This window comes from Dermochelys coriacea, chromosome 17 (assembly GCF_009764565.3).
Source record: "Dermochelys coriacea isolate rDerCor1 chromosome 17, rDerCor1.pri.v4, whole genome shotgun sequence".
Classification (NCBI taxonomy): domain Eukaryota; kingdom Metazoa; phylum Chordata; order Testudines; family Dermochelyidae; genus Dermochelys; species Dermochelys coriacea.
In genome coordinates, this window is record NC_050084.1 from 6,981,484 (window position 1) to 7,005,932 (window position 24,449).

General features: G+C 41.7%; 2 protein-coding genes across 4 annotated transcripts in view; one reads left to right on the forward strand and one right to left on the reverse strand.

Moving 5' to 3' along the window:
* Nucleotides 1-24,449, reverse strand: part of CA4 (carbonic anhydrase 4) — a 40,607-nt gene that overhangs the window by 15,285 nt on the left and 873 nt on the right. For all 3 annotated transcript variants that reach the window (XM_043499693.1, XM_043499694.1, XM_038375797.2), the window contains exons 2-3: nucleotides 3,186-3,239; nucleotides 1,294-1,464 (exon numbers count right to left, since the gene is read on the reverse strand). In XM_043499693.1, the coding sequence (XP_043355628.1) occupies nucleotides 1,294-1,464; nucleotides 3,186-3,239 (225 nt within the window). The remainder of the gene's footprint in view (nucleotides 1-1,293; nucleotides 1,465-3,185; nucleotides 3,240-24,449) is intronic.
* Nucleotides 12,826-24,449, forward strand: part of ZNHIT3 (zinc finger HIT-type containing 3) — a 41,546-nt gene continuing 29,922 nt past the window's right edge. Inside the window, exons 1-2 of the mRNA XM_043499697.1 lie at nucleotides 12,826-13,444; nucleotides 19,586-19,693. The gene's annotated coding sequence lies outside the window, so the exon portion shown is untranslated. The remainder of the gene's footprint in view (nucleotides 13,445-19,585; nucleotides 19,694-24,449) is intronic.

A 24,449-nucleotide genomic window follows, 5' to 3' on the forward strand; every position in this document is an offset into this window, starting at 1 on the left:
CATTGTCTTTATTTTGAGGCAGCCATTATTATATGATTATATGAATCCTACATAATTGTTTTTATCATCACAGTTTCAGTGTTCTTCTCCCCTCAGCCTCTCCCCACCAAAAAAAGCACTGTTGGTCTGTGAGACCCCAGATAACATTTGCCTCGTGTATCATCACAATTGTAGAGCAAATTGCATTTCTCTGAAGATAGTTCCATCAAACTGATTTTCTGGGAAGCCTGCACTTGCTAGGAAAAGTTTCCAGGGAAGCCACAATTGTTGGATACATTTTCTGGCAAGCCCACACTTGATAGATGCTGTTGCTGGGGCAAAGACTCACAGTTGCATTGCATTTCAGCATGCATATATTTGAGTTTTTTGTTGGATTGTACATGGCACAATAAACCTCTGATTCAGAGATGGATGTTTCCCAGGGACCTGGGAACCACTGGTGCAAGGATAGGAGCAATGCAGCCTGGCCTTACGCTTCTAGGGAAGCAGCATCTAAGCGTGCTCGGTACTGATCTAGAGCCAGAGAAATGGGGAAGATACTACATCTGGTCCAAAGAACGAGACAGAAAAATACATCAGAAATGTGTGAAGTGTAAATACTTTGCATGTTCAGAACCTGTGTCACCAATTTTTGCTCCATTTTTTCCAAGTATTAGGCCATTTAGTTGCTACTTTGCTGTATCTGTATTTGCTTTCATATTATTGCTGTTGCTATCTATTTTCATTGTTCAAACATGGGTAAGTTAGATCCTGACACTATTGTGTAGCTTTCTTTAAAATATGTTTGATCCTGGGGCCAGTTAGACCCCAACACAAGTACTGTGTAGTATGCATCTGAATCTAGAAAAGTTTTAACTTGTGCGTAGTTGTATAGTTCACTGGTTACAGTAAAACCAGCTTCAAATGTATCCCAATTCCCATGCCCCCCCCCATTTTGACATACTAGGGGTTTGCAAGACCCCAATACAGAAATAGTTGGGTGATTTTTGGTCCAATATGAGGGTTAAATCAGCACTAAGTTTTTAAAAAAAATACAAACAGTTTTTTTAAGGCTTAGTAACCTGACGCAACGCAGCACTGCCACAGAGTGTCCCCAGTAATATTTCTTCCCAATAGACAGTCAACCTGGAAGAACATTAAAGCTGAATCCATAAATAGCTAATTAATCAGCTCTTGCCAATTAACTTCAGTGTGTGAAGAAAATAATCTGAACACTGAAAATATTTCTGACAGCAATTAAGAAGCTAATAAAACCAAGCAAATAGGTAAACCCCATTTGTTGCCATAGCTTACCCGTATGCCCATTATTTACTATGATCCAATCAGAGGACTGATTGGTATTATAGCCTTCAAAAGTAAATGGTTTCAGGTCCCCTTTGTACTCCACTTTGTTGGTGACAATATTGATAGGTGACTGTTCCTCTTTTCCACACTCCTCATTTACTGTATTCCAGAGACGGGGTTCTGTTTAAGAGGAAGGAAAAATGGCTTTCATTGAAGAACAAAAACAACAGGGAGTCCGGTGGCACCTTAAAGACTAACAAATTTATTTGGGCATAAGCTTTCATGGGTAAAAACCCCACTTCAGATGCATGGAGTGAAAATTACAGATGCAGACATTATATGAAGAGAAGGGAAGTTACCTCACAAGTGGAGAACCAGTGTCAACACGGGTTCTCCACTTGTGAGGTAACTTCCCTTCTCTTCATACAAGTTCTCCACTTGTGAGGTTACTCTCTTCTCTTCATAAAATGCCTGCATCTGTAATTTTCACTCCATGCATCTGAAGAAGTGGGGATTTTACCCACGAAAGCTTATGTCCCAATAAATTTGTTAGTCTTTTTAAGGTGCCACCGGACTCCCTATTGTTTTTGTGGATACAAACTAACACGGCTACCCCCTGAGAATTGAAGGACAACGTGACTTCATCCTGATAAGGCCAATCTACCGCTTGGTAGATCTACATTTGCTTCTGAGGTTGGGAAGATTCTTTCAATGGCAGAGTTTAATAGGGAGATTCCTTGACATGTTTACAAAATACTTAAAAATGCAAAACAGTGAAATATGCCCAACAATGACTGATTAGTGCAACTGTAAAATGTAAGCAGATGAAGTGTGTAACAATGCCTGATTAAATGGGAAGCATGCCTGTTTCGGACTTAGCTAATTGATCATAAACAGTAAAAATTTGTAACCTGTAGCTTAGAATGTATTTAAAAAGGAGGGATGGGACAGGTTTAAATTGCAGATCCATGTTCTAGTGTTTGCTGAAGGCAGCACTGGGAGCCAGGAATGCCTGAGTTTTATTCCCAGTATGTTACATCTCAGCCTAGGTGAGACTAGATGCTCTGACTAGCGTAGAAGCAAAGGAGTGAACCTGATACAGCTGGCTGTTGTATCACTGAGCTGAAGTAAAACAAAGGGTACAAGTCCAGTTAAAATATAAAGACTTTTCTTAATATAGGCCTCAAATATTTTTAAGGAATTGCATGCCTGGTGCCTGTGGGTTATCTTTTGGGTATGTTGTAAATTCCTTTTACGTTGACAGGAAAACCAGGAGGAGTCCAGTGACACCTTAAAAACTAACAGATTTATTTGGGCATAAGCTTTTGTGGATAAAAACCCCACTTCTTCAGATGCACTTTAGATCCACTTCTTATATTGGCAGGGTTTTCTTTAGCCAAAAGAAAATTGGTAGCCAGAACAAACATTGGAGTCATTAACATATCTCTGTCCCCTTCTCTTAAATATCCTAATAATCATTTAACTTAATTGGACTGGGTTTTCCTCTTTCTGATGACATACAATCAATTGGATTTACTACACTGACATTAATGTTCTTGCACCTGTTTACCGTAGTGATGAATTTGGCCCGAGAATGGAGGCACAAGATATAATCTCTGAGCAGGACCAGCTCTAGGCACCAGCAAAGAAAGCATGTGGTAGGGGCAGCAATCCGGACACCCTTTTTTATTCATTTATTTATTTATTTATTTTGCTTGGGCAGTTGCGCTCTCAGAGCTTGGGGCAGCAAAATCCTGGAGCCGGCCCTGTCTCTGAGTATAATGGAGTGGCATGTGATATCTGAAGCTGTTGTGGGAAGATTTGTATCACTGCTACAAGTAGGCCCTTTGTAAAACAGCACAGCACTAAAATGATTTCAGAAATAAACCGCTTAGAATTACCTACACAGCTGGGGTGAGTGCAGTGTTGTGATAGGTAGCACCATTCTTTCTCACCTGCAACAGAGAAATTAACATTTCAGACAAACTTTACAAAATTGCATTAAAATGAGAAGCTGTATGAGTCGTTGATTAACTTCAGAATGACCAGATAGACACATTGGCTCTGGTATGGTGATCTAGGGAGAGAGCTAGCTGACCACACAGCTTTGACTCCCACTCCTTATTTCCAGCTGCTAAATTGCTTTAAAAGAAAGCTAAAAGTGCACAGGTACTTTCCTACTGTATAGTTGCCAAAAGTATGTTATGTGATCATGCATGGGAGAAGAGGTGGTCCCTGGGGGAAAGGAGGTGTCCACAAGACAATCTCTCTATTATAATTTGTCCTGCTCTCCAAAATATGTGAGAACCCCTGGCTGATGACACACACAAATGTTGTGATTGTACAAAGAGCTCATTAGTGAATATTCCCCAGCCATAGTTAAATCAGGTTGAAAGCTATGGCAAGCCTAGTCTTTATTTAAAAGATGCAAAACCAGAATATAGGAATTGTTTTACTGGATCAGACATGCGTCCAGTACTGACAATGGCCAATACTAGATGCTTCGGAGGAAGATGTAAGAACCCTGCTGCAGCGAGAGGTTGGATAATTTCCCCCCTTCATTAGGTCTGATCCTGGTCTCACTACAGATGGCTTCAACCCTGAAATGTGGTTTAATATCCCTTTCAAAACCTGTGTTAGGATTAACAATTATAACTCTGGATATTCCTGTGTCCAATCCCTTTTTGAATCTTGCTAAATTCTTGGCTTCAATGACTTCATGTGGCAAGGAGTTCCACAGTCTGAATACGTATTGTGAGGAAAATGTATTTTTTTATCAGTTTTGAATTTGCCACCCATTCATTTCATGTAATGTCCCCTTGTTCTTGTGTAGAAGAAACCTCATCTCATCTCAACCTAACAGGGATGGAATCTTAAAAAAAAAAAAAAAAAAAAAAAAAAGTTAGACCTTTAAAGATGATATGGTGGAATAAGGAATTTTCTTAAGAAATAAAGAACTCTCCTCATTCCAGCTCAGCTGAATTTGATCTCACTCAGTATGCCCAAGAGTTTCCCTCTGGAGCATCTTATTCTTGCTGTCTTAGGCCTCGTCTATGCCGGAAAGTTAGGTCAATGTAAGCTGCTTTGTGTTGACCTGGTTGTTGTCTACATTTAAATTTGTCTCCACACCTGTGTAACTCCTGAGTAAGATAAGAAGGAGAAAGAAGAGCACTCGGGATGACATTCAATGAGATCCTGCAAGCTAGTGCTGCATGACGCTACGCAAAGGGCCTGGAGGGTGAACATCGCAGGCAGCCTGGAGAAGGAAAGAAGGGACAGGAAAAAGGGCCAGGAATTCCAGCAGGAAAAGCAGAGGAAGATGCACAAGGACATAATGGAGCTTCTCCGTCAGCAAATGTGCATGTTGCAAACTCTTGTGAACCTCGGGCTTGTCTCCCTTTGCAGTCCCTGCAGAACTCTAGTATAGCACCTCCTTTCACCACTCCCCACCCAACATTCCATGTGACACCGGGCAGCATCTCTGCCCCAGCAGACATTAAGGACAACCACAGCTTCACATATATTGTCCTCCAAGAAATCGCCATGTTCCCTGCTGATTTGGTTTTTCTTATGGCAGGATTGGCAGTTTCCCAGGAAAGTCTAGTTTAGGACAGAGTGCTGGTAAATACCAGTTTAAACAGGAAAAAATAATTGCATCAGTGTCCATCAAGCATAGAATGAATCTTTTCAAACTTGGATTCACCCATTCCAAACTGAGCAATAGACTTGGTCTACATCAAAGTTGGTCTTCTGCTACACAATGCAGCATGGCCAAAGAGACCTTCACTGGTAGCCTGAAACTCTGTATGCTTCTGATTGCTTAATGCTTCAAGCGTACAACTCTGCATTATTGTCTTTCATATAATCAAATGTTTTTGACTTTTGTTTACATAATATTGAAAATTGAAATACGAATCATGACTTACAACTTCCTTGAGAAAATACTAAACCAAAATATATACATTCTGATGTTCAATATTATAATTATATACATTAGTAGTACCCTCACTGCAGCTTTACTTTTTATTTGTACAACCCTAAATTAATCTATGAATCTAATCTGTGCCTTATGTAACATAAACATAATATAAGAGTGGCCATACGGGTCAGACCAAAGGTCCATCCAGCCCAGCATCCTGTCTACCGACAATGGCCAATGCCAGGTACCCCAGAGGGAGTGAACCTAACAGGTAATGATCTAGTGATCTCTCTCTCCTGCCATCCATCTCCACCCTGTGACAAACAGGGGCTAGGGATACCATTCCTTACCCATCCTGGTTAATAGCCGTGAATTTATCCAGTTCTCTTTTAAACCCTGTTATAGTCCAAGCCTTCACAACCTCCTCAGGCAAGGAGTTTCACAGGTTGACTGTGCGCTGAGTGAAGAACTTCCTTTTATTTGTTTTAAACCTGCTACCCATTAATTTCATTTGGTGGTTCCTAGTTCTTATAATATGGGAACAAGTAAATAACTTTTCCTTATTCACTTTCTTCACACCACTCATGATTTTATAGACCTCTATCATATCCCCCCTTAGTCTCTTCTTTTCCAAGCTGAAAAGTCCTAGCCTCTTTAATCTCTCCTCATATGGGACCCGTTCTAAACCCCTAATCATTTTAGTTGCCCTTTTCTGAACCTTTTCTAATGCCAGTATATCTTTTTTTGAGATGAGAAGACCCACATCTGTACGCAGTAGTCAAGATGTGGGCGTACCATGAATTTATATGAGGGCAATAAGATGTTCTCCATCTTATTCTCTATCCCTTTTTTAATGATTCCTAACATCCAGTTTGCTTTTTTGACTGCCGCTGCATGCTGCGTGGACATCTTGAGAGAACTATCCATGATGACTCCAAGATCTTTCTCCTGATTAGTTGTAGCTAATTAGCCCCCATCATATTGTATGTATAGTTGGGGTTATTTTTTCCAATGTGCATTACTTTACATTTATCCACATTTCAGAGTAGCAGCCGTGTTAGTTTGTATTCGCAAAAAGAAAAGGAGTACTTGTGGCACCTTAGACTAGTCTCTAAGGTGCCACGTTTATCCACATTAAATTTCATTTGCCATTTTGTTGCCCAATCACTTAGTTTTGTGAGATCTTTTTGAAGTTCTTCACAGTCTGCTTTGGTCTTAACTATCATGAGCAGTTTAGTATCATCTGCAAACTTTGCCACCTCAACTGTTTACCCCTTTCTCCAGATCATTTATGACTAAGTTGAATAGGATTGGTTCTAGGACTGTCCCTTGGGGAACATCACTAGTTACCCCTCTCCATTCTGAAAATTTACCATTTATTCCTACCCTTTGTTCTCTGTCTTTTAACCAGTTCTCAATCCATGAAAGGATCTTCCCGCTTATCCCATGACAGCTTAATTTACGTAAGAGCCTTTGTTGATGGACCTTGTCAAAGGCTTTCTGGAATCTAAGTATCTAATTTTATTCTTCACGTTCAGTGTAAGGTGCTGGCTTGTCCCCAGCCCATGGGGGACCCACTGCCACACCTGCTCCTGCATCAGGGCCAAATGCAAGAATCTTCCTTGTTCTTTTAACTGACCACTGCCTCCTAGGACTCTCTCCCTGGAGGCACATTTCCCCCAAGCAGTTCCCTCTGCCATGCCTCTTGGACTTCAGCAGCCCACCTTGGGAATTCTCCGCAGCTCCAGCTCCTCCTTCCTTATTGACAGCCTGGTTCTTCATTGCCACAGCTGCTGCTCTGCCCTCTTAAGTTGCCAAACTGGGAGCACCTGTTCGAACACAAGGAGCTGGACCTGTTCTTTTAAAAGGCATCAGTCACTCAGTGACAAAGAGCTATAATACATGCCTTCCAGACAATTAAGAAGTGGGTGCCTAAAGAAAAATGTTCTCAAAATGGTGGAGCTTTACATATAGTTATATAATAGCTCTATCTAGCTAATCATTATATATAATATGTATATCCACAAACACACCATATCCTTATCTGATATGACTTATAAGAATTGTAAGCTCTTAACTCACTGCCAGGTGAAGAAAGAGAAACAAATTAGCTTATCACTTTAGCATGAAGGGAAGTTTCTAAATTACAACTCTAAATGTTTCCTTTTGTGTTTTCCAGCCATAAACTATTATCTTGTCCCATCAATAAAATTCCTTTGTAATGATAAGCTATTGTGGTGAGCTTGATTGTCTTATCAAAGAAGGAAGCTGCCGTTAAATAGATATGCAGAGCTAAGGTGAATCTTGCTTATCTTCCTTTATTTAGGCGTAGTACTAGATAAAGTTTGGGAGCCCTATTCAATATGATTATGACTAACAAAAAAAAAATAGAATTCTTTTGTAACGTTCGCCTAGTTTTGCTGTTTTATGTACATGTTGGTAACTTGCATAGAAATGTGAATGAAAAATCTAATAAAGGACCTCTGGTCATATTGTATCCTTTAAAAACAAAATATCCAGTAAAGTCAATATATGGAGAATGGCTATCATTACTGACCAATCTCCCACTCCAACTTAAAAAAAAAAAATTCCAAATACATAGCCCAAAGTACACTATGTCCACTGGATCCCCCTTGTCCACATGTTTGCTGACCCCCTTAAAGAACTCTAATAGATTAGTAAGACACGATCTCCCTTTACAGAAACCATGTTGATTTTTGCGCAACAATTTATGTTCTTCTATTTGTTTGACAATTTTATTCTTTACTATTGTTTCAACTAATTTGCCCGGTACTGACGTTAGACTTACCGGTCTGTAATTGTCAGGATCACCTCTTGAGCCCTTCTTAAATATTCATGTATCATTAGCTATCTTCCAGTCATTGGGTACAGTAGCTGATTTAAAGGACTGGTTACAAACCATAGTTAATAGTTCCGCAATTTCACATTTGAGTTCTTTCAGAACTCTTAGGTGAATGCCATCTGGTCCCAGTGACTTGTTACTGTTAAGTTTCTTAATTAATTCCAAAACCTCCGCTTGTGATAGTTCAATCTGTGACAATTCCTCAGATTTGTCACCTACAAAAGATGGATCAGGTTTGGGAATCTCCCTAACATCCTCAGCCATGAAGACTGAAGCAAAGAATTCATTTAGTTTCTCTGCGATTACTTTATCGTCTTTAAGTGCTTCTTTTGTGTATCGATCGTCCAGGGGCCCCACTGGTTGTTTAGCAGGCTTCCTGCTTCTGATGTACTTAAAAAAACATTTTGTTATTAGTTTTTGAGTTTTTGGCTAGCTGTTCTTCAAACTCCTTTTTGGCTTTTCTTATTACATTTTTACATTTAATTTAGCAGTGTTTATGCTCCTTTCTATTTACCTCACTCAGATTTGACTTCCACATTTTAAAAGATGCCTTTTTGTCTCTCACTGCTTTTTACATGGTTGTTAGGCCCGGATGGCTCTTCTTTAGTTCTTTTACTGTGTTTTTTAATTTGAACCACAATTTGAATATGTAACTAAAACTAAATGTAATGTAAATGCATTAATGGAACAGTTTTTAAAATAGAAAATTCCTTAAACTGGGACTCACTTGTTTTTCCCATGGTGGTAAAAACCACCTATGATAAATGCCATGCCATTCCTGTATTATGGCTCTTCACACACTGGAGGATTGTGCATTCTGTTCTTGCAACACTTATGCCAATAGTGCAGAGCTGGGCAGACTTCTTGCTTCTGTCAGAGATGGCAGACAGCAAGGAGGGCCATGCCAGTTTGTGGAATTTTTAAAAAGGTGTGAAAATGAAGGGCTATAGATGATATTAGGGGATGAATGCAGTGTTGTTGTAGCCATGTTGGTCCCAGGATATTAGAGACACAATGGTGGGTGAGATATAATGTCTTTTATTGGACCAGCTTCTGTTGGTGAGAGAGACAAATTTTCGAGCTTACACAGAGCTCTCCTTCAGGCCAGGGAAACTTACTCAGAATGTCACAGCTAAACTAATTAAATAAATATATATATATTCATGTTATAAGAAGAATAAACTTTACATTTTAATTAGCACTTTTATAATATTTTGCATTGACATTTTTCATGAAAAAATTGGGGTTTTAATTAAATCTTAATTTTTTGGCAGGAAGACTTTCTGCATGCAAAATTTTTGGCCAGTTCTACCAAACATTTAAAAATTTACAGAGCCCCAAAATGTTTAGCTCTGGCTTTCTCCAAATTGATCGAATCTAGGGTTTTGATTCAGGCCCATCTCCGTTGAAAGAACTGCCACACCTCCACAATTGATAACCAACACATCTTCTATATTATGAGGCAGTAAAATGTGACGCGATAAGTATAGGATGGGATGGCTGGCTAACTTAATCAGAAGAAGCTTAATTAATAAATGCTTAGCAGACGCTGGGCAGGTCAACCTGCATGGCATTTGACAATCATGTTTTTTTAATATTCATTACCGTTGCAGAGATGAATGGCTGCCAATGTATTTTTGGCATCTCCAGCTAGCACAGTGGCTCATCATGTGCTTTAACAATTACTGCACCAGAGTTGCATAGTGCAGTGAACTCAAGCACGCTGAAGTGGCAGCTTCCTTTAGAGTGTGTTTTCCCAGAAACTGCTGGAAAAGAACTACTGCACGTTGAAAGCAACCTTGGTTCAGACATTAAGTGATTATTTTCCCTTTGTCTGCCCAGAAATGATCAGATTAAGTTCAATATACATGTTACCGGTTCATATATTGTGAGCTCGCGGGGGCATAGGACTGGCTTTTTATTCCGTGTTTAAATAGCACCTAGCACAGTAGGATCCTGGTTCATGACTGGGGCTCCTAGTTATTGCTGCAGTCTAAATAATAATAAACAAAGTGATTTAGATCTGAGGGATGCATGCATTTCATTGGCTGGAAATGCAGAGGCTGCTACTTGGAGCTTTGAGACTATGGGGACAAAAGCCATGAAAATAGGGTCATAGAGGAACACGGGGAATCCCCTTGGGAGCAAAAAGGCATCACCAGGACAGTGTTGTTAATCACAATCCACTAGCCCCACATCCCTATGCCAAGGGAGCAAATGCCTCTGGAAAAGGATAGTGGAATATGTATGGATCCTTTAATCACCTGTCTGAATCCAGCCCAGTTCACCAATGTGATCAAATGTCCTCTGACACCCTGTTTGGTGGCCTGTGTCAAAAGAATTTGTGGGTCTCTGTTCAGTTCCAGTGGGCAGGTGAATGCATCAGAAAAACCTTGGATCTTTAACCAAGGAACCTGCACATCCAGATGCTGAAAAATAACTAGAGAAGACGAGAGAACCTCCAGACCTCAGGCAGGCCAGGCTGCTTTATATCCACTACACATAGAATGCACGGAGGCATATAATTCAGATTTGTATAATTTGTATATGAATTGCATAATTTGTTTGTACAATTTGGATCTGCATCTGACCTTGGGGGACTTTCTATGAATGTTTTAGAAGTTCAGAAATTACTAATAAGTATAGGTTTCAGAGTAGCAGCCGTGTTAGTCTGTATTCGCAAAAAGAAAAGGAGTACTTGTGGCACCTTAGAGACTAACAAATTTATTAGAGCATAAGCTTTCGTGAGCTACAGCTCACTTCATCGGATGCTCACGAAAGCTTATGCTCTAATAAATTTGTTAGTCTCTAAGGTGCCACAAGTACTCCTTTTCTTTTTACTAATAAGTATGTAGCTTTCTCCTATCACAGCTGCGGTTTAGAATGACAGATCATATTATGGGCTAAATACTCAGGAATTCCTCAGGAAAGTAGAGTCAATAAATCTGAATGTGGGTTTCACAATGAACGGGTGACAAGGATTCTTTAGTAAATATTAATTTTAGTACTTAGTCAGCACTGAATTAATATTGGTTGTGAATAAGACTTATTATTAAGTTGAGAACCAGGATGTTTAGTGTATTTATGACTTAGTCAGAAACACGCCTAGATTAGTGAAAAATTTGCATTATGAAGCAGTATTTGATAAAGGTGTGATTTCTCCCTGTGTATGTGAACTTTGAGTTGTAAAAGTTCCCTTCATCCACTGGATTTGGTTTCTTATTCAATGAAAGGTTCAGATGGAAATGATGATGGTCACATCCAGCCGGTTACTCATGGACTACAGTGCAATTATCCCCTAGAGTGTACTGTCTAGTTAAAAAATGAGGAGTACTTAGGGTGACCAGACAGCAAGTGTGAAAAATCAGGACAGGGGGTGGGGGGAATAGGAACCTATATAAGAAAAAGACCCAAAAATTGCAACTGTCCCTATAAAATCAGGACTTCTGGTCACCCTAGGAGTCCTTGTGGCACCTTAGAGACTAACAAATTTATTTGGGCATAAGCTTTCGTGGGCTAAAACCCACTTCATCGGTGCATGGAGGGGAAAATACAGTAGGAAGATATATATATACACAGAGAACATGAAAAATGGGGGTTGCCATACCAACTCTGAAACTTGTCTAGTTCAGTTTTAAATATCTAAAGCAGGGGGCTCCTCCCAGTTCACTGTCAGGAAACATTTCCTGGTGTACAGTTTTTACATTTTCCCTTTGCTTATCTTTATCCTTCACTCCTAGTAACGCTCTAAACAATTCCTCTTCTTCCCTGGTGTGTACAGTCTTCAAATACTGTCTCCCTGGTTTCCAATTGCTAATCCTGTTTAAGCTATCTCATTCTGATTTCTCTTGTGATCCCGAGTTCCCCAGTCTATCCTGCCCCTCCCCACCTCATAGCCATGTCCATATCCTTTTCTGGGTCTTTCCCCTCTCGAGTCCTCTTGCTTCTCATAGATACTTCTAATTCTCTGCTCTTCCTCTGAACCCCCTTTCTCTCCTGTGCCCACTTTGACCATCTGACTCTTTCCCCTATCCCTCCCTCATTCTCTTTCCCCTTCCTCTGTCCTCATAACTCCTTTTCCTATGGTCATCTCTTACCTTTTTTCTTTTCACCCTTCTGGTGTTGATCACATTAACAATTAGTGAGTAGATCCAGGAGATTCTTGGCCACCATCTGGTGCCTCCCCACTGCTTCTGCTTCCTGCGAGATGCAACCTGAATGCTTAGCACAGGAGCAGAAAGGGGAGACAGCCAACAGGCTCGGCAACAACAGAAGGGAACCCCTGCTCCCAGGACAGAATTGTGGCTTGGTTGGCTACTTTGAAGAGTCACCAACCTCGGTGGTGGAATAGTTACTCTGCAGCTGATAGTATTATAAATAAAGAATTGCTTTCCCCGGAACTGCTGTTTAGATATCTTTCGCTAACGCTGGAATCCATTTAATTTCTTCTCAAATCACAAGGAGCCTGAACAAGTTTCTAATTCCCATTAAGTTATACAGAGTTTCAGAGGGAATGTAACCTGCTTGCTAAAACATCCAAGGCCTAAAAGCTAGAAGGTGATGGAGCAGAGCTTGTAGATAAAGGTTTTCCGAGTCTTATTTACAATAAGATTTTTTTTCCCATCAGCCTCCCCTTTTCCAAGGTTGCTGTATTCTTTACTGGCTCTGCCCAGGACAATGCAAGGAAATGCTTCTTCGTGACTGAAATGCTGATATTCCCTCCCCCAAGTGTCTGCTTCAAGGATGCTGCTGAATCACTGACTGATGTTGTAACAACCCAATAGCCTGGTTAAACTCTCTGCTGGAGTTTAGTTCCCAAAACTTTTGCCAGTTTTATTGGCACAAATGGGCTAAGCCATAAGCATCCACACTTAGCCTGAGTCTGGCCAAGATCTCACAAGCCATGTGCCCCACTGGCCCAGAATGGAGCAGCTGGTAGTCGTTCTCTTTTGGTGCAGCCCTTCGAGTAGGGTGACTAGGTGTCCAGTTTTGGACTGGTCCAAAAGGGATCCTAGCAGCTCCGGTCAGCGCTGCTGACCGGGCCGTTGAATGTCCGGCTTGCGCTGCGCCGCAGCGGGGCTGGCAGGCTCCCAGGTCGGGAAGCAGCCGACGTGTCCGGCTCATAGCCTTGGCAGCTGCCGGGGAGGGGGTCTGCTGCTGCCCTGCTCTCAGGCGCAGCTCCCATGGGTGGGTGAGGGCAGGGGAAGAGCTAGCGCCACTCAAGCATTCCGCAGGTGGCTATTGCGGGGTTGCATGGCACGCGTCCCTCCTGTTGTTGCCCGGCCCTCTTCTCCTCGCGTGGCAGGGCTCGAGCTGTGGCACATGCCCTGCGGTGAACCGCGGGCTGTTGCCCCATCGCTGGCACCCAGGAGTTGAAGGTATGTGTATCCCCATCTCTGAGTACTAGGACTGGGGCTGCACCCCATCCCCCTCACTGCATCCCTCCCTGGCCCGCACCCCCATCATTATGTCCCTCTCCGGTGCACCCCCTGCATCGCATCCCATCCCCCCTCGCTGCATCCCTCTCCCATCCCATCCTGCCCCCCACACCTACCCATCCCCGCCCTGTACCCCATTCATCTCCATACACTGCTGCACTCCCATTGTGTCCGTATACACCCCTGTGCCCCCCACATCTCATGCATCTGTAGCCTTCTGCCTCCCCCTGCATCCCCATCTACCCCACATGCCCCCCACACCTGCTCCTCTCTCCTTCACTGCCCCCTCTCATCCCCACCCTGCCCTCTTTCCCTCCCCATCCTCTCTCCTCCACCCCTGCATCTGTTCCCCTCCAGCCCACCCTCCTCCCTACCCAGCTGGGTGATTTAGGCAGCCCCTGGAAAAGTGTATGAAAATATCTCTGTGTAGGCAAGTTGGTGCATGCGTGAATTGTACGTGTGGAAGAGACTGCGTGTCTTGGTGTCGGGAAGTGTGTGTATTGCCACGTGTGTGTACCTATGTGAATAAAATTTGCAACCTAACTCCTTGACTTCTATTCCTTTGGCTGGCTTGTGCACACACAAATTGATGACATAAAATATCTGTGTATTCATTTCATAACAAGTTTTTAAAAGAGAAGGGAACTCTAAAATAAATGTATTATTTCTTAAAAAGTGAATGTTGTTGACTAGTAATTGCAGAAGAGCCAATGTATCAGACATTTCTTCCCATCTTTGTCTAGCTACATTATAAACTCTTCGTTGCAGATTCTCTTTTTTACGTGTATGTCCAGTACCTACCACTGTGGAGGCCTGATCTCAGATGGGATCTCTAGGCACTAAACAATTGTAGTAATAAATAATGTGGAAGTATATGTGTTAGTGCATGCTAGATGTGTGTGCACACGTATATCTGCATTAGGCGTGGGAGTCAGTTTCTACAGATTTAATTATATAGGTATCTGGACAGGTGCATTTCTGTGGTTGTGCTCTATGGATTTGTATTTGGGCTTCAGGAGTGGGCCTTTAATGGACTGTCCTAATTCCACACATACAATTACAATAACTTTAGTGAACAAAAAACATGGAGCTGGTTACAAAAAATGGGAGGGAAAGAATCATGAAAACTTTTGTGAAATTTCTTTTTTTTTTAAATGACCCTTTTTGACTATTTATTTTGCTGCCAGCTCTAGTGCCCTGTAACAAATAAAACCAGAACTTAGCATAATACATCTGTCAAAATAATAAATATGCCTTTTTGGGCCTTGCAGTGAAAATGAGCAAGTGAGTGGGGTGGGGGAGAGCAAGCAATGGAGGGAGGTGGGAAGGAGTGAGCAGGGTGGGGCCTCTGGAAGGGACAGGAAGGGGTGGGGCAGCGGGGAAGGGGTGGGTCAGTGGGTGGGGCAAGGGTGTTCAGTTTTCTGGAAATTAGAAAGTTGGCAACCCGACCTTCAAGACGCCAAGGCACAGCATGCCATGCTCCATTTTGAGCTGGGTGGCTGTTATGAGACCTGTAGTCTGCATAGAAGGACCTGCATCTTGTAACAGATGAAGTCAGCTGAGGCTCAGAACAGCCAAGTGAACCATATTAGGCCCTTGTGCTGCATTTTAGCTATCCCAGGATCAAGCTGTGATGCAACACATACAGGGTGTAACTCCATTCACTTCCTTGGTGTTTTACACCAGAGTATATTGTGTCTCAGGTCCTCTTCTTCCTACACAAAGTTCAAGGTAGCAGCATCCATTAAACCCCGGGAGTCTTGTTTGTGCATTTGGCAAATAAGTGCTCACTTATCTCTTTCTACTCTGTCCAGTTTGTCGCTAGTTTCCTGACTAAAAATGTTTCTTGGCTCCAATGCAACCATAAAACAATAGAGGAGTTTATTGTTTTGTTTTTTTATTGTGAACTTTATCATTTGTTTTAGCTACCAAGGAAGGCACAGGGAAAGGGGTAGCTCCGTTTAGTTAGAACCCCACCCTCTGCTGTTTAAGCAGTTTAGTGGATAGCACACTTGACTGGGAATCAGAATACCTAGATTCTATTCCCAATCCTTGCCAGTGATTTACTATGTGACCTTGTACAAGTCCCTTGACCTCTTTTTCGTTAGTGTGCCCTCCTATAAAAGAGAGAGATTAAATGAGCTGATTACCCATCTTTGTAAGGTGTCTGGAGATCTGTGGATGAAAAATGCTAAGTGGTATTATCGATTCATTATTGTTAAACACATGGATTAAATCTTTGAGATTTGGAAAGCCTGTATGGCCTTAGGTGCCCCAAAGATTGAGATGCCTTTGTGATAGATAGTCCCTTACATAAAAAAAAAAAATCACAACAGTATTCACGTTACACCCTGTCCCAAAGGACCAGCCACTTACCCCAGGACAGTTGCACGTTTGATCTCACAACAAAGACAACACTTGTAGCCAATCCTATAATAATCTATCTAAAGATTTATTAACTAGGAAAAAGAAATAAGAGAATTGTATGCAAAGTTGAAGTAGGTAAACATACACCCAAATGGTCTTAAGTTTCAAAAGTCAATAGATGCTTCTATAATAAGCAAGCTCTATATGTCCCTTAGAGCCACTCCAGGCTAAACACTGGGGAATATGTTGTTTATGCCTCAGAAATCTTGCCCTCAAGAATCCAAGCAACACATAGTTTTTTCTTGTCAGGGATTTTTATTTCCTTTCCCCTTTCTCTGAGCTGCCAGCTCAGCTGATGGGAGGAAATGACTTGCACATCACCTCTTCATGGGCAGGCTGGGGTGGCCATGGGGTGGGGAGAACAATCAACAAAGTCTTTTGTCCTCTGACGTTTCACAATAGTTTGTCTGGTGTCCATTGGCCTTCTCTATTGTTCAGGGCCTAACACCTTCTGTTGGAAGCCAGCATTTCACACTAATTCATATCATGGTCGTGTCTGGTGATTACACAGAAAGAATTGCAATATAAACACTCAAATATTACCTTACAATATGGCAGGTTTCAGAGTAGCAGCCATGTTAGTCTGTATTCGCAAAAAGAAAAGGAGGACTTGTGGCACCTTAGAGACTAACAAATTTGAGCATAAGCTTTGTGAGCTACAGCTCACGAATGCATCCGATGAAGTGAGCTGTAGCTCACGAAAGCTTATGCTCAAATAAATTTGTTAGTCTCTAAGGTGCCACAAGTACTCCTTTTCTTCTTACAATATGGGATACAGGTATTGTAAGTGAGATTAAAGCACACAGCAATTTACAAACATTCAATAAAGTCTAACCACCAACTACATTTTTAGAACTCTGTTTTTTTTTTAACAATACTAACACCCAGGGGAGCTAGTCTACTTCCAGATATGTATTTGTCAATATCCAAGGGAGACATGGAGACCTTGGCATAAGCTGCTACCTGGTTTCCCAGCATCACAATCCTTCTTTTGATAGCTCTTAGTTTCCTAACGTTACATTAGTCTTCCTGACATTACATTAAAAAAAAATACTCAAACTGACCTATATGTTGTATTTCTGGTTACTGCTGTATTGTAACACTGGGGGAAAATTAATCCCCGGTGTACTCGCCTGCAGTTTACAGTGGTACACCAGGAAGGAATTTGGCCCTTAATTCTATTAGCAATGTTTTTGCATGCAGTGGCTTAGGGGTCAAAATCACCATCAGTATTAGCTGTGTTGGGCTAGCTTGTTTTAGGGGACAGGGGAAGGAAACTGCTATCAATTAAAGTGCTGCTCATTCCAGGGAAGTTTTGATTGTCGGCCTTGATGGGTAGACACAGCCTCCAATATTTAACTCTAGAGTGGTGCAGCTTTACCAACTGGGGACAGAGATTTGTTCAAGTCTCTCCAGTTCCCAATATTTCTTCCCTTTGTATGATGGTTTTATTCTTCATGGTCAGTGTAAGGTGCTGGCTTGTCCCCAGCCCAGGGGGGACCCACTGCCACACCTGCTCCTGCATCAGGGCCAAATGCAAGAATCTTCCTTGTTCTTTTAACTGACCACTGCCTCCTAGGGGTCTCTCCCTGGAGGCACGTTTCCCCCAGGCAGTTCCCTCTGCCGTGCTTCTTGGACTTCGGCAGCCCACCTTGGGAATTCTCCGCAGCTCCAGCTCCAGCTCCTCCTTCCTTATTGACAGCCTGGTTCTTCATTGCCACAGCTGCTGCTCTGCCCTCTTAAGTTGCCAAACTGAGAGCACCTGTTCGAACACAAGGAGCTGGACCTGTTCTTTTAAAAGGCATCAGTCACCCAGTGACAGAGAGCTATAATACATGCCTTCCAGACCATTAAGAAGTGGGTGCCTAAAGAAAAATGTTCTCAGAATGGTGGAGCTTTACATATAGTTATATAATAGGTCTATTTAGCTAATCATATTAATTTATTTATTTTGTGACAAAGCTCTCTCCTTGTCTCCTTGTGTCCCGCATTTCCTGGTGGATTTCGCAAGCCTTAGAGGCTCACCCTGACCCTGCATGTAACGCTTCTCTCTAGAGACAAGGGTCACAGTCTACTGAGCCATTTTCATCATAAGCCAGCGAGGGAGGTGAGGAGAAGTTATCCTTCCGTGCACAGTCTCTGTTGTCTCCCAGTCTCAGTGATTAATCAGGGGGCAAAGGTGGGGGGGGGGAGCCTGGGCCCACCCTCTACTCCAGGCTCCAGCCCAGGGACCCTAATAGTATCAGCTATGGTAGCTGACCTTTTAGAAACATAACATGTACAATTCTCTTGGCTACTTCCCCCACAGCAGCTCTCATTTCCTCAAGCTCCACTTCACCCTTACTTCAGGGCCTCCTTCCTTGTGCCTGATATGGTGTGTACTACTCAGCCTCTCCAACAGCACAACTTCCTCCCACAGCTCCTGGCATGCACACCCACCTGACTAACTGGGAGGCTTTTAACTAGTTTCAGCCAGCCCCTGATTGGCTTCAGGTGTCCCAATCAACCTTGCCTTCTCCCTGCCTTCTGGAAAGTTCTTAATTGGCCCCATGTGTCTTAACTGACCTGGAGCAGCTGTCATTTCACTTACCCTGGTACCAGGGATTTGTTTAGCCTGGAGCTAATATAGCTATCTCCCACTACTTTTCTATAGTCATCTGGCCTTGCCCCATTGCTATATATATATATATCTCCACATACACACCCATATCCTTATCTGATATGACTTATAAGTATTGTAAGCCCTTAACTCACTGAGAAACAAATTAGCTTGTCACTTTAGCATGAGGGGAAGTTTCTAAATTATAACTCTAAATATTTCGAAATGATTCCCTTTGTGTTTTTCGGCCATAACCTATGATCTTGTCCCATCAATAAAATTCCTTTGTAATGATAAGCTATTGTGATGAGGTTGATTGTCTTATCAAAGAAGGAAGCTGCCGCTAAATAAATATGCAGAGCTAAGGTGAATCTTGCTTATCTTCCTTTATTTAGGCGTAGTACTAGATAAAGTTTGGGAGCCCTATTCAATACAATTACGACTAACGACTAAAAAAAGGAATAGAATTCTTTTGTAACGTTTGCCTAGTTTTGCTGCTGTTTTATGTACATGTTGGTAACTTGCATAGAAATGTGAGTGAAAAATCTAATAAGGGGTCTCTGGGCATATTGTATCCTTTAAAAACAAAACATCCAGTAAAGTCAATATATGGAGAATGGCTATCATTACTGACCAATCTCCCACTCCAACTAAAAAAAAAAAAATCCCCCCCCCCAAATACGTATCCCAAAGTCTTGGACTTGTTTACTGGGAAGATGAACCTAATGCAACATATGCTGAAGGCCTGAACACTTGGGCTTCGTGAACAGTCGAAGGGAGTGAGTTTCATATGCCCTTCTGCCTTCAGAATTTAAATCTAGGGACTGTGAGCAGAAGTGCCTCCAATTGCTATTGCTATCATGATGGTGCACAGCATATGCTCTCGCTGTTTTGAAATGATGCTTCCTATGAATGGTGTATCTGTCAGTCCAGGTGCTTGCCTTGGCATTGGCACCCTTTGCTCTAGCAGAGGGGAATAATCTTTGAAGTGAAACCAGTGGGAAATGTCATTTTCCCCCGAAATGGCTAATGGGATGGTCCCTTTCCTCCTGCAGGATGAGTGTACTGGATTGAAGAGCACTGGGGAGACACCCTGTTGTGGATGCCGGAGAAGCATGTAATATGCTGCACCTACACTGCTACATGAGAGGGAGATAAACAGGGTGAGTGGATACAAAATGCTTACAGTGCACTGTACTGACAACACAAAGGCTGATCCTTAAAAAAGTAGTATTATTAATTATGTTGACTCCGCTTTTTTACGAGAAGAAATTCTACCCAGTCATTTAAATATTACCAGAGACAAAGTGAAAAGTAGGGAAAAATAACCTGCGAACTTTAAACTGTGATGCCCTTGGTTGCATTGGCACAGCAAAGAATGCACTCTCTTGTGATCCTTAACCCCTTTATTGGCTGAGGAGGTAAAGTATATATCCAGCAAGGGAGGACTTGTACTGGTCCATTGACTGTGAGGTCAGGCATCTGCTGTTGCAATATTTTGTTGAGTGGTTTAAAAAGATGTAAAGGTTCCGGAGCTGCTGGTATGGCAGCAACTTGTTTCATACTGTGAGGGAGGCTAAGGAACTGATCCTGTGTAATCTTTTGAGTGCTTGTCTACATTTGAAAAGTAATTCAGATTAAGGTACAGTGTGAATTTAAAGCACAATAGCTATTCCAGAATAACTCCATGTGTGGATATTCTTTCTGGAATCAGAGTACCTTATTCCTGTTTAGCTTGCTTAATTAATGAGTTGATTAATAAGATAAACAGGAACAAGGTACTCTGATTCCAGAATAAGAGCATCTGCACATGGAGTTGTTCATGAATAACTCCATGTGTGGACAACCCCTTAAACAATGGGGCTTGCAGGAGGCTTTGCAGAACTAGACTCTGAATTCACTCCTGAAGTTTGATGGGGACTGGGGTATCTGGAAGATTATGTGCTTGGTATCCATGTGCTGTTGACCATACTGCTTTGAAATCCTTTTACAAGAAGACTGCCAAAGAGGGATATACAGTGGACTTATAAGAAGCTACGTTTTCTTCCTTCTCTGCCATATGTAAGGAAGCCTAGAGGGCCTGTCTGGCTAGAGGGTCTGTGGCTTGTAAAGGATTAAAACAGTTCAAGGTTGTTTCAGACAAGACTATAATACCCTTTCAGACACCTCTGAAGAGGCTTCCTGCCATACTACCAGTAAGAACACACAAAACACTCCTTAATTAAAGAGCAATTGGGGCTTCTAACCAGCCATAGCCTGTTACATTTTAATTCTGTAATACTGTAATTCAGTACACTGAAAGTATATTCATTTAAAAGGCCATATTGTGCCTGAATACGTGGTACACCTGGTAATGGCTGCAAGTGGGGACAGCTTCAGATACACCACGTAGCACATAGTGTTGTCTTCTGGACTGCCACAGTTGGGTTGTCTCATAAAAATGGAAGTGACTAAGTAAGAACAAACAGTCTAGGTCTCTGTCTCCATAGTAGGAAGCACTATAATGCCTGTACTGCTTTGTTTTATCTTTCGTTGGACTTTTAGTATTAAGGAGTGAATTAGACTGAAGTTGCTGCATTTCCATAGCCTCCAACCTTACCATAATCCTAAGGAGATGAATAAATATGTCCTAAATTTATTACTCCCTCCTAACCGCTCCTATTAGTTTAATGATTAGTTGCAGGATTGATGTTTAATGAGAGGGGTGATGTGTTAATATTTTTATAGGACTTCGATTCTGTAAAGCACTATATAAATGTTAAATATTCTCACTGTCACAGCATGGATTGTGGGGCTATCAATTCCCATGATGACTGAAGCCTGCATTTCAGGCTTACAGGGCCAGGAGAAGAATAGTGAGGACAGTAAAATATTGGGCTGAGCGTCTCCAGTTCTTGGCACATACTCAGTAACCTGCAGCACGTGGGATTTCCTTCCTTCATGCTTACAGTGGGTCTGTTGAGTAAGAGAGTTTGTCACGCTGTAGCTATGTATGAATGGTCACAGGCCAACTCAATAAGGCTTTGTGAGTGTGCTGGCAGCCACTCACTGAATGCTTACAAGGCAGAAAGAAAAGAAAGCACCAAAGAAAGTATCCTGCTTAAGGATATAAACTTAAGATCAAAAGTCTGCCTGTGTTGTTGTCATAAATATAAAGGAAAAGGTAAACACCTTTATAATCCCTCCTGGCCAGAGGAAAAACCCTTTCACCTGTAAAGGGTTAAGAAGCTAGGATAAACTTGCTGGCACCTGACCAAAATGACCAATGAGGAGACAAGATACTTTCAAAGCTGGAGGTGGCGGGGTGAAACAAAGGGTCTCTCTGTCTGTGTGTTGCTTTTGCCAAGAACAGAAAAGGAATGGAGTCTTAGAACTTAGTAAGTAACCTAGTTAGATATGCATTAGATTCTGTTTTGTTTAAATGGCTGATAAAATAAGCTGTGCTGAATGGAATGTATATTCCTGTTTTTGTGTCTTTTTGTAACTTAAGGTTTTGCCTAGAGAAATTCTTTGTTTTGAATCTGATTACCCTGTAAGGTATTTACCATCCTGATTTTACAGAGGTGATTCTTTTACTTTTTCCTCAATTAAAATTCTTCTTTTAAGAACCTGATTGCTTTTTCATTGTTCTTAAGATCCAAGGGTTTGGGTCTGTGTTCACCTATGCAAATTGGTGAGGATTTTTATCAAGCCTTCCCCAGGAAAGGGGGTGTAGGGTTTGGAAGCATTTTTTTGGGGAAGGGGGGAAGACATATCCAAGCAGGCTCTTTCCCTGTTAGACGCTTGGTGGTGGCAGCAATGAAGTCCAAGGGCAAAAGGTAAAATAGTTTGAACCTTGGGGAAGTTTTAACCTAAGCTGGTAAAAATAAGCTGAGGGGGTTTTTTATGCAGATCCCCATATCCGTACCCTAGAGTTCAGAGTGGGGAAGGAACCTTGACAGTTGTAATGGCCAAGGTAACTACTGGGAGAAGATCATGTTTTTGATAACTTGTTAGTGATATTTAATCTTGCGTTAGATGGGGGGGATAGGCAGGGAGGGGCTATCAGCGATTTCTTTCCTCCTTGGTTCTCCAGTGCTACCCTGTCTTTGTGTTCTTTTCGTGTACCTCTCACTCTCCTTAGTTTTAGATTAAATCTTAAGGTGACAGCGTCATGGTTCTGCCATCTCGGAGCTGGGTCTGAAATATTAATGTATCTCTGCAAAGAGTTCTTGCCCCAGTAAATGGAAATGGAAAAAGTTAAAGAATTCTTCTGCCTTTATTTGTTCTGTTCTGTTTTATTTTTTGTCCTTGCAACTCTGCATTGCATTGCTATGAACAGCACATATTTTGCCTTTGCATGGTCCCAGAGAGACATAAGGCTAGAATTTCATGCAGACCCCATCAGTGCCAATGTATGTTACAAAGTTTTACCTCCATGAGAATCAAAAATACATAAGATAGAAGTATAGAAAATGAGAGGAACAAGGTCTGCCATATGTGTATCCTTTGAAGTTCCAGAAACTAATAGTTTGGGGTGGTAAATCTGTAAATGGTTGATTCCTGTTCAGTGCTCAAGGGGAATGTGAAAACACTCCAAGATCTCTGCTAATATGCCCTGGGGAGAAATTATTTCCCTATTCCCACTTTGGCAGGTGTATCCCTGTTACATAACATCTGGACTATAATGTGCTAACAATGGTGATGGTACTACAGATGGTTTTAAACAATCCTCTCTCAAAAGGTTTTGAATGTCTCTGTTGGAGCTGCCCAGATCTCTCACGGATCTGTCATGTTCAGTCTTGCCCCTACCAGTGATCCCCAGGAGGCACTGAAATGGGATGCTTTGGGGGCACATTATGCTACTGTTGATGATGGAATAATGATAGATATGTAGGAGCTGATTAACATCATTAAATTATTTCTGATGTTCCATGAGATGTTACCATACTGAGAGACAATATGGTCCAGGTTAGGATGTTTGCCGGAGAGTTAGGACTTCTGGGTTTTATTCTTGGATCTGCTCCTGGCTTCTGGTTGACCTAGGAAAAGTTGCTTCAGTTCTGTGCCTCAGTTTTCCCATTGATAAAATGGGGATAATAATACTTAGTGTACCTAATCTATAAAGCACTTAAAGATATATGCATGAAAAGAGCGTGGGGGTGGTGATGTTGTTATTCTCTTACCAAACGTCAAGGCTTCCTACAACTTGAGGTCCCCAAGCTATGGTCCCATCAAACCTGCTTTTAATCCAGCTCTGATCACTCATGTTTAGGGAGACCCCCTAAAAGTATAAAAAGAGCCCTAGTAACTTAAGCTCTGTTTTGTGAATACAGCAAACTGTTATAGATTGTCTCTTATTTAAAAGCACAAACCTCTTTTATAAAAACAGCCCACCAAGAGTGCAGTCGGAGAGAGGTGTGTTAGTAGCTGTGGACTTTGAACCAAGTGGGAGAAATATTAGTTGCTGAATACTTTGAAAAGCAGAGACTTGTTGTGCATGTGTATCTCTACTAGATGTAGATGGGGAGGTTTATAGGAAGGAGGTTATTGGAAGCCTTAAGTGACAGAAGAGCTACACCGGTCAGATTAAGCAGCTGCAACTGTACTGCAATGTCATTCTTAAAGGATGGATATGGAAAAGGTAAATTACTGGATTGTTGATTTGGAGAATTAAAAAAACCCTCACTGGGGTTAAACTCCTCCATTTCAGTATCGTTCTATTCAGGTTTTGACACTGTCCTCATCGTGTTCAACATTTGCTGCTTTCAACTACTTTTGCCAGTGGATCTTGAGATGGGTTATCTTGTTGAAAGATGTATCCCTTTCACAAACTCTCAGTCACAGTGCAGCAATACATTAGATGCATCTGATAATATTGAATCTTTTTTCTTAATGATGCAGCCTGCTCCTTTTTAGGACAAAAACTCTCAGAGACTT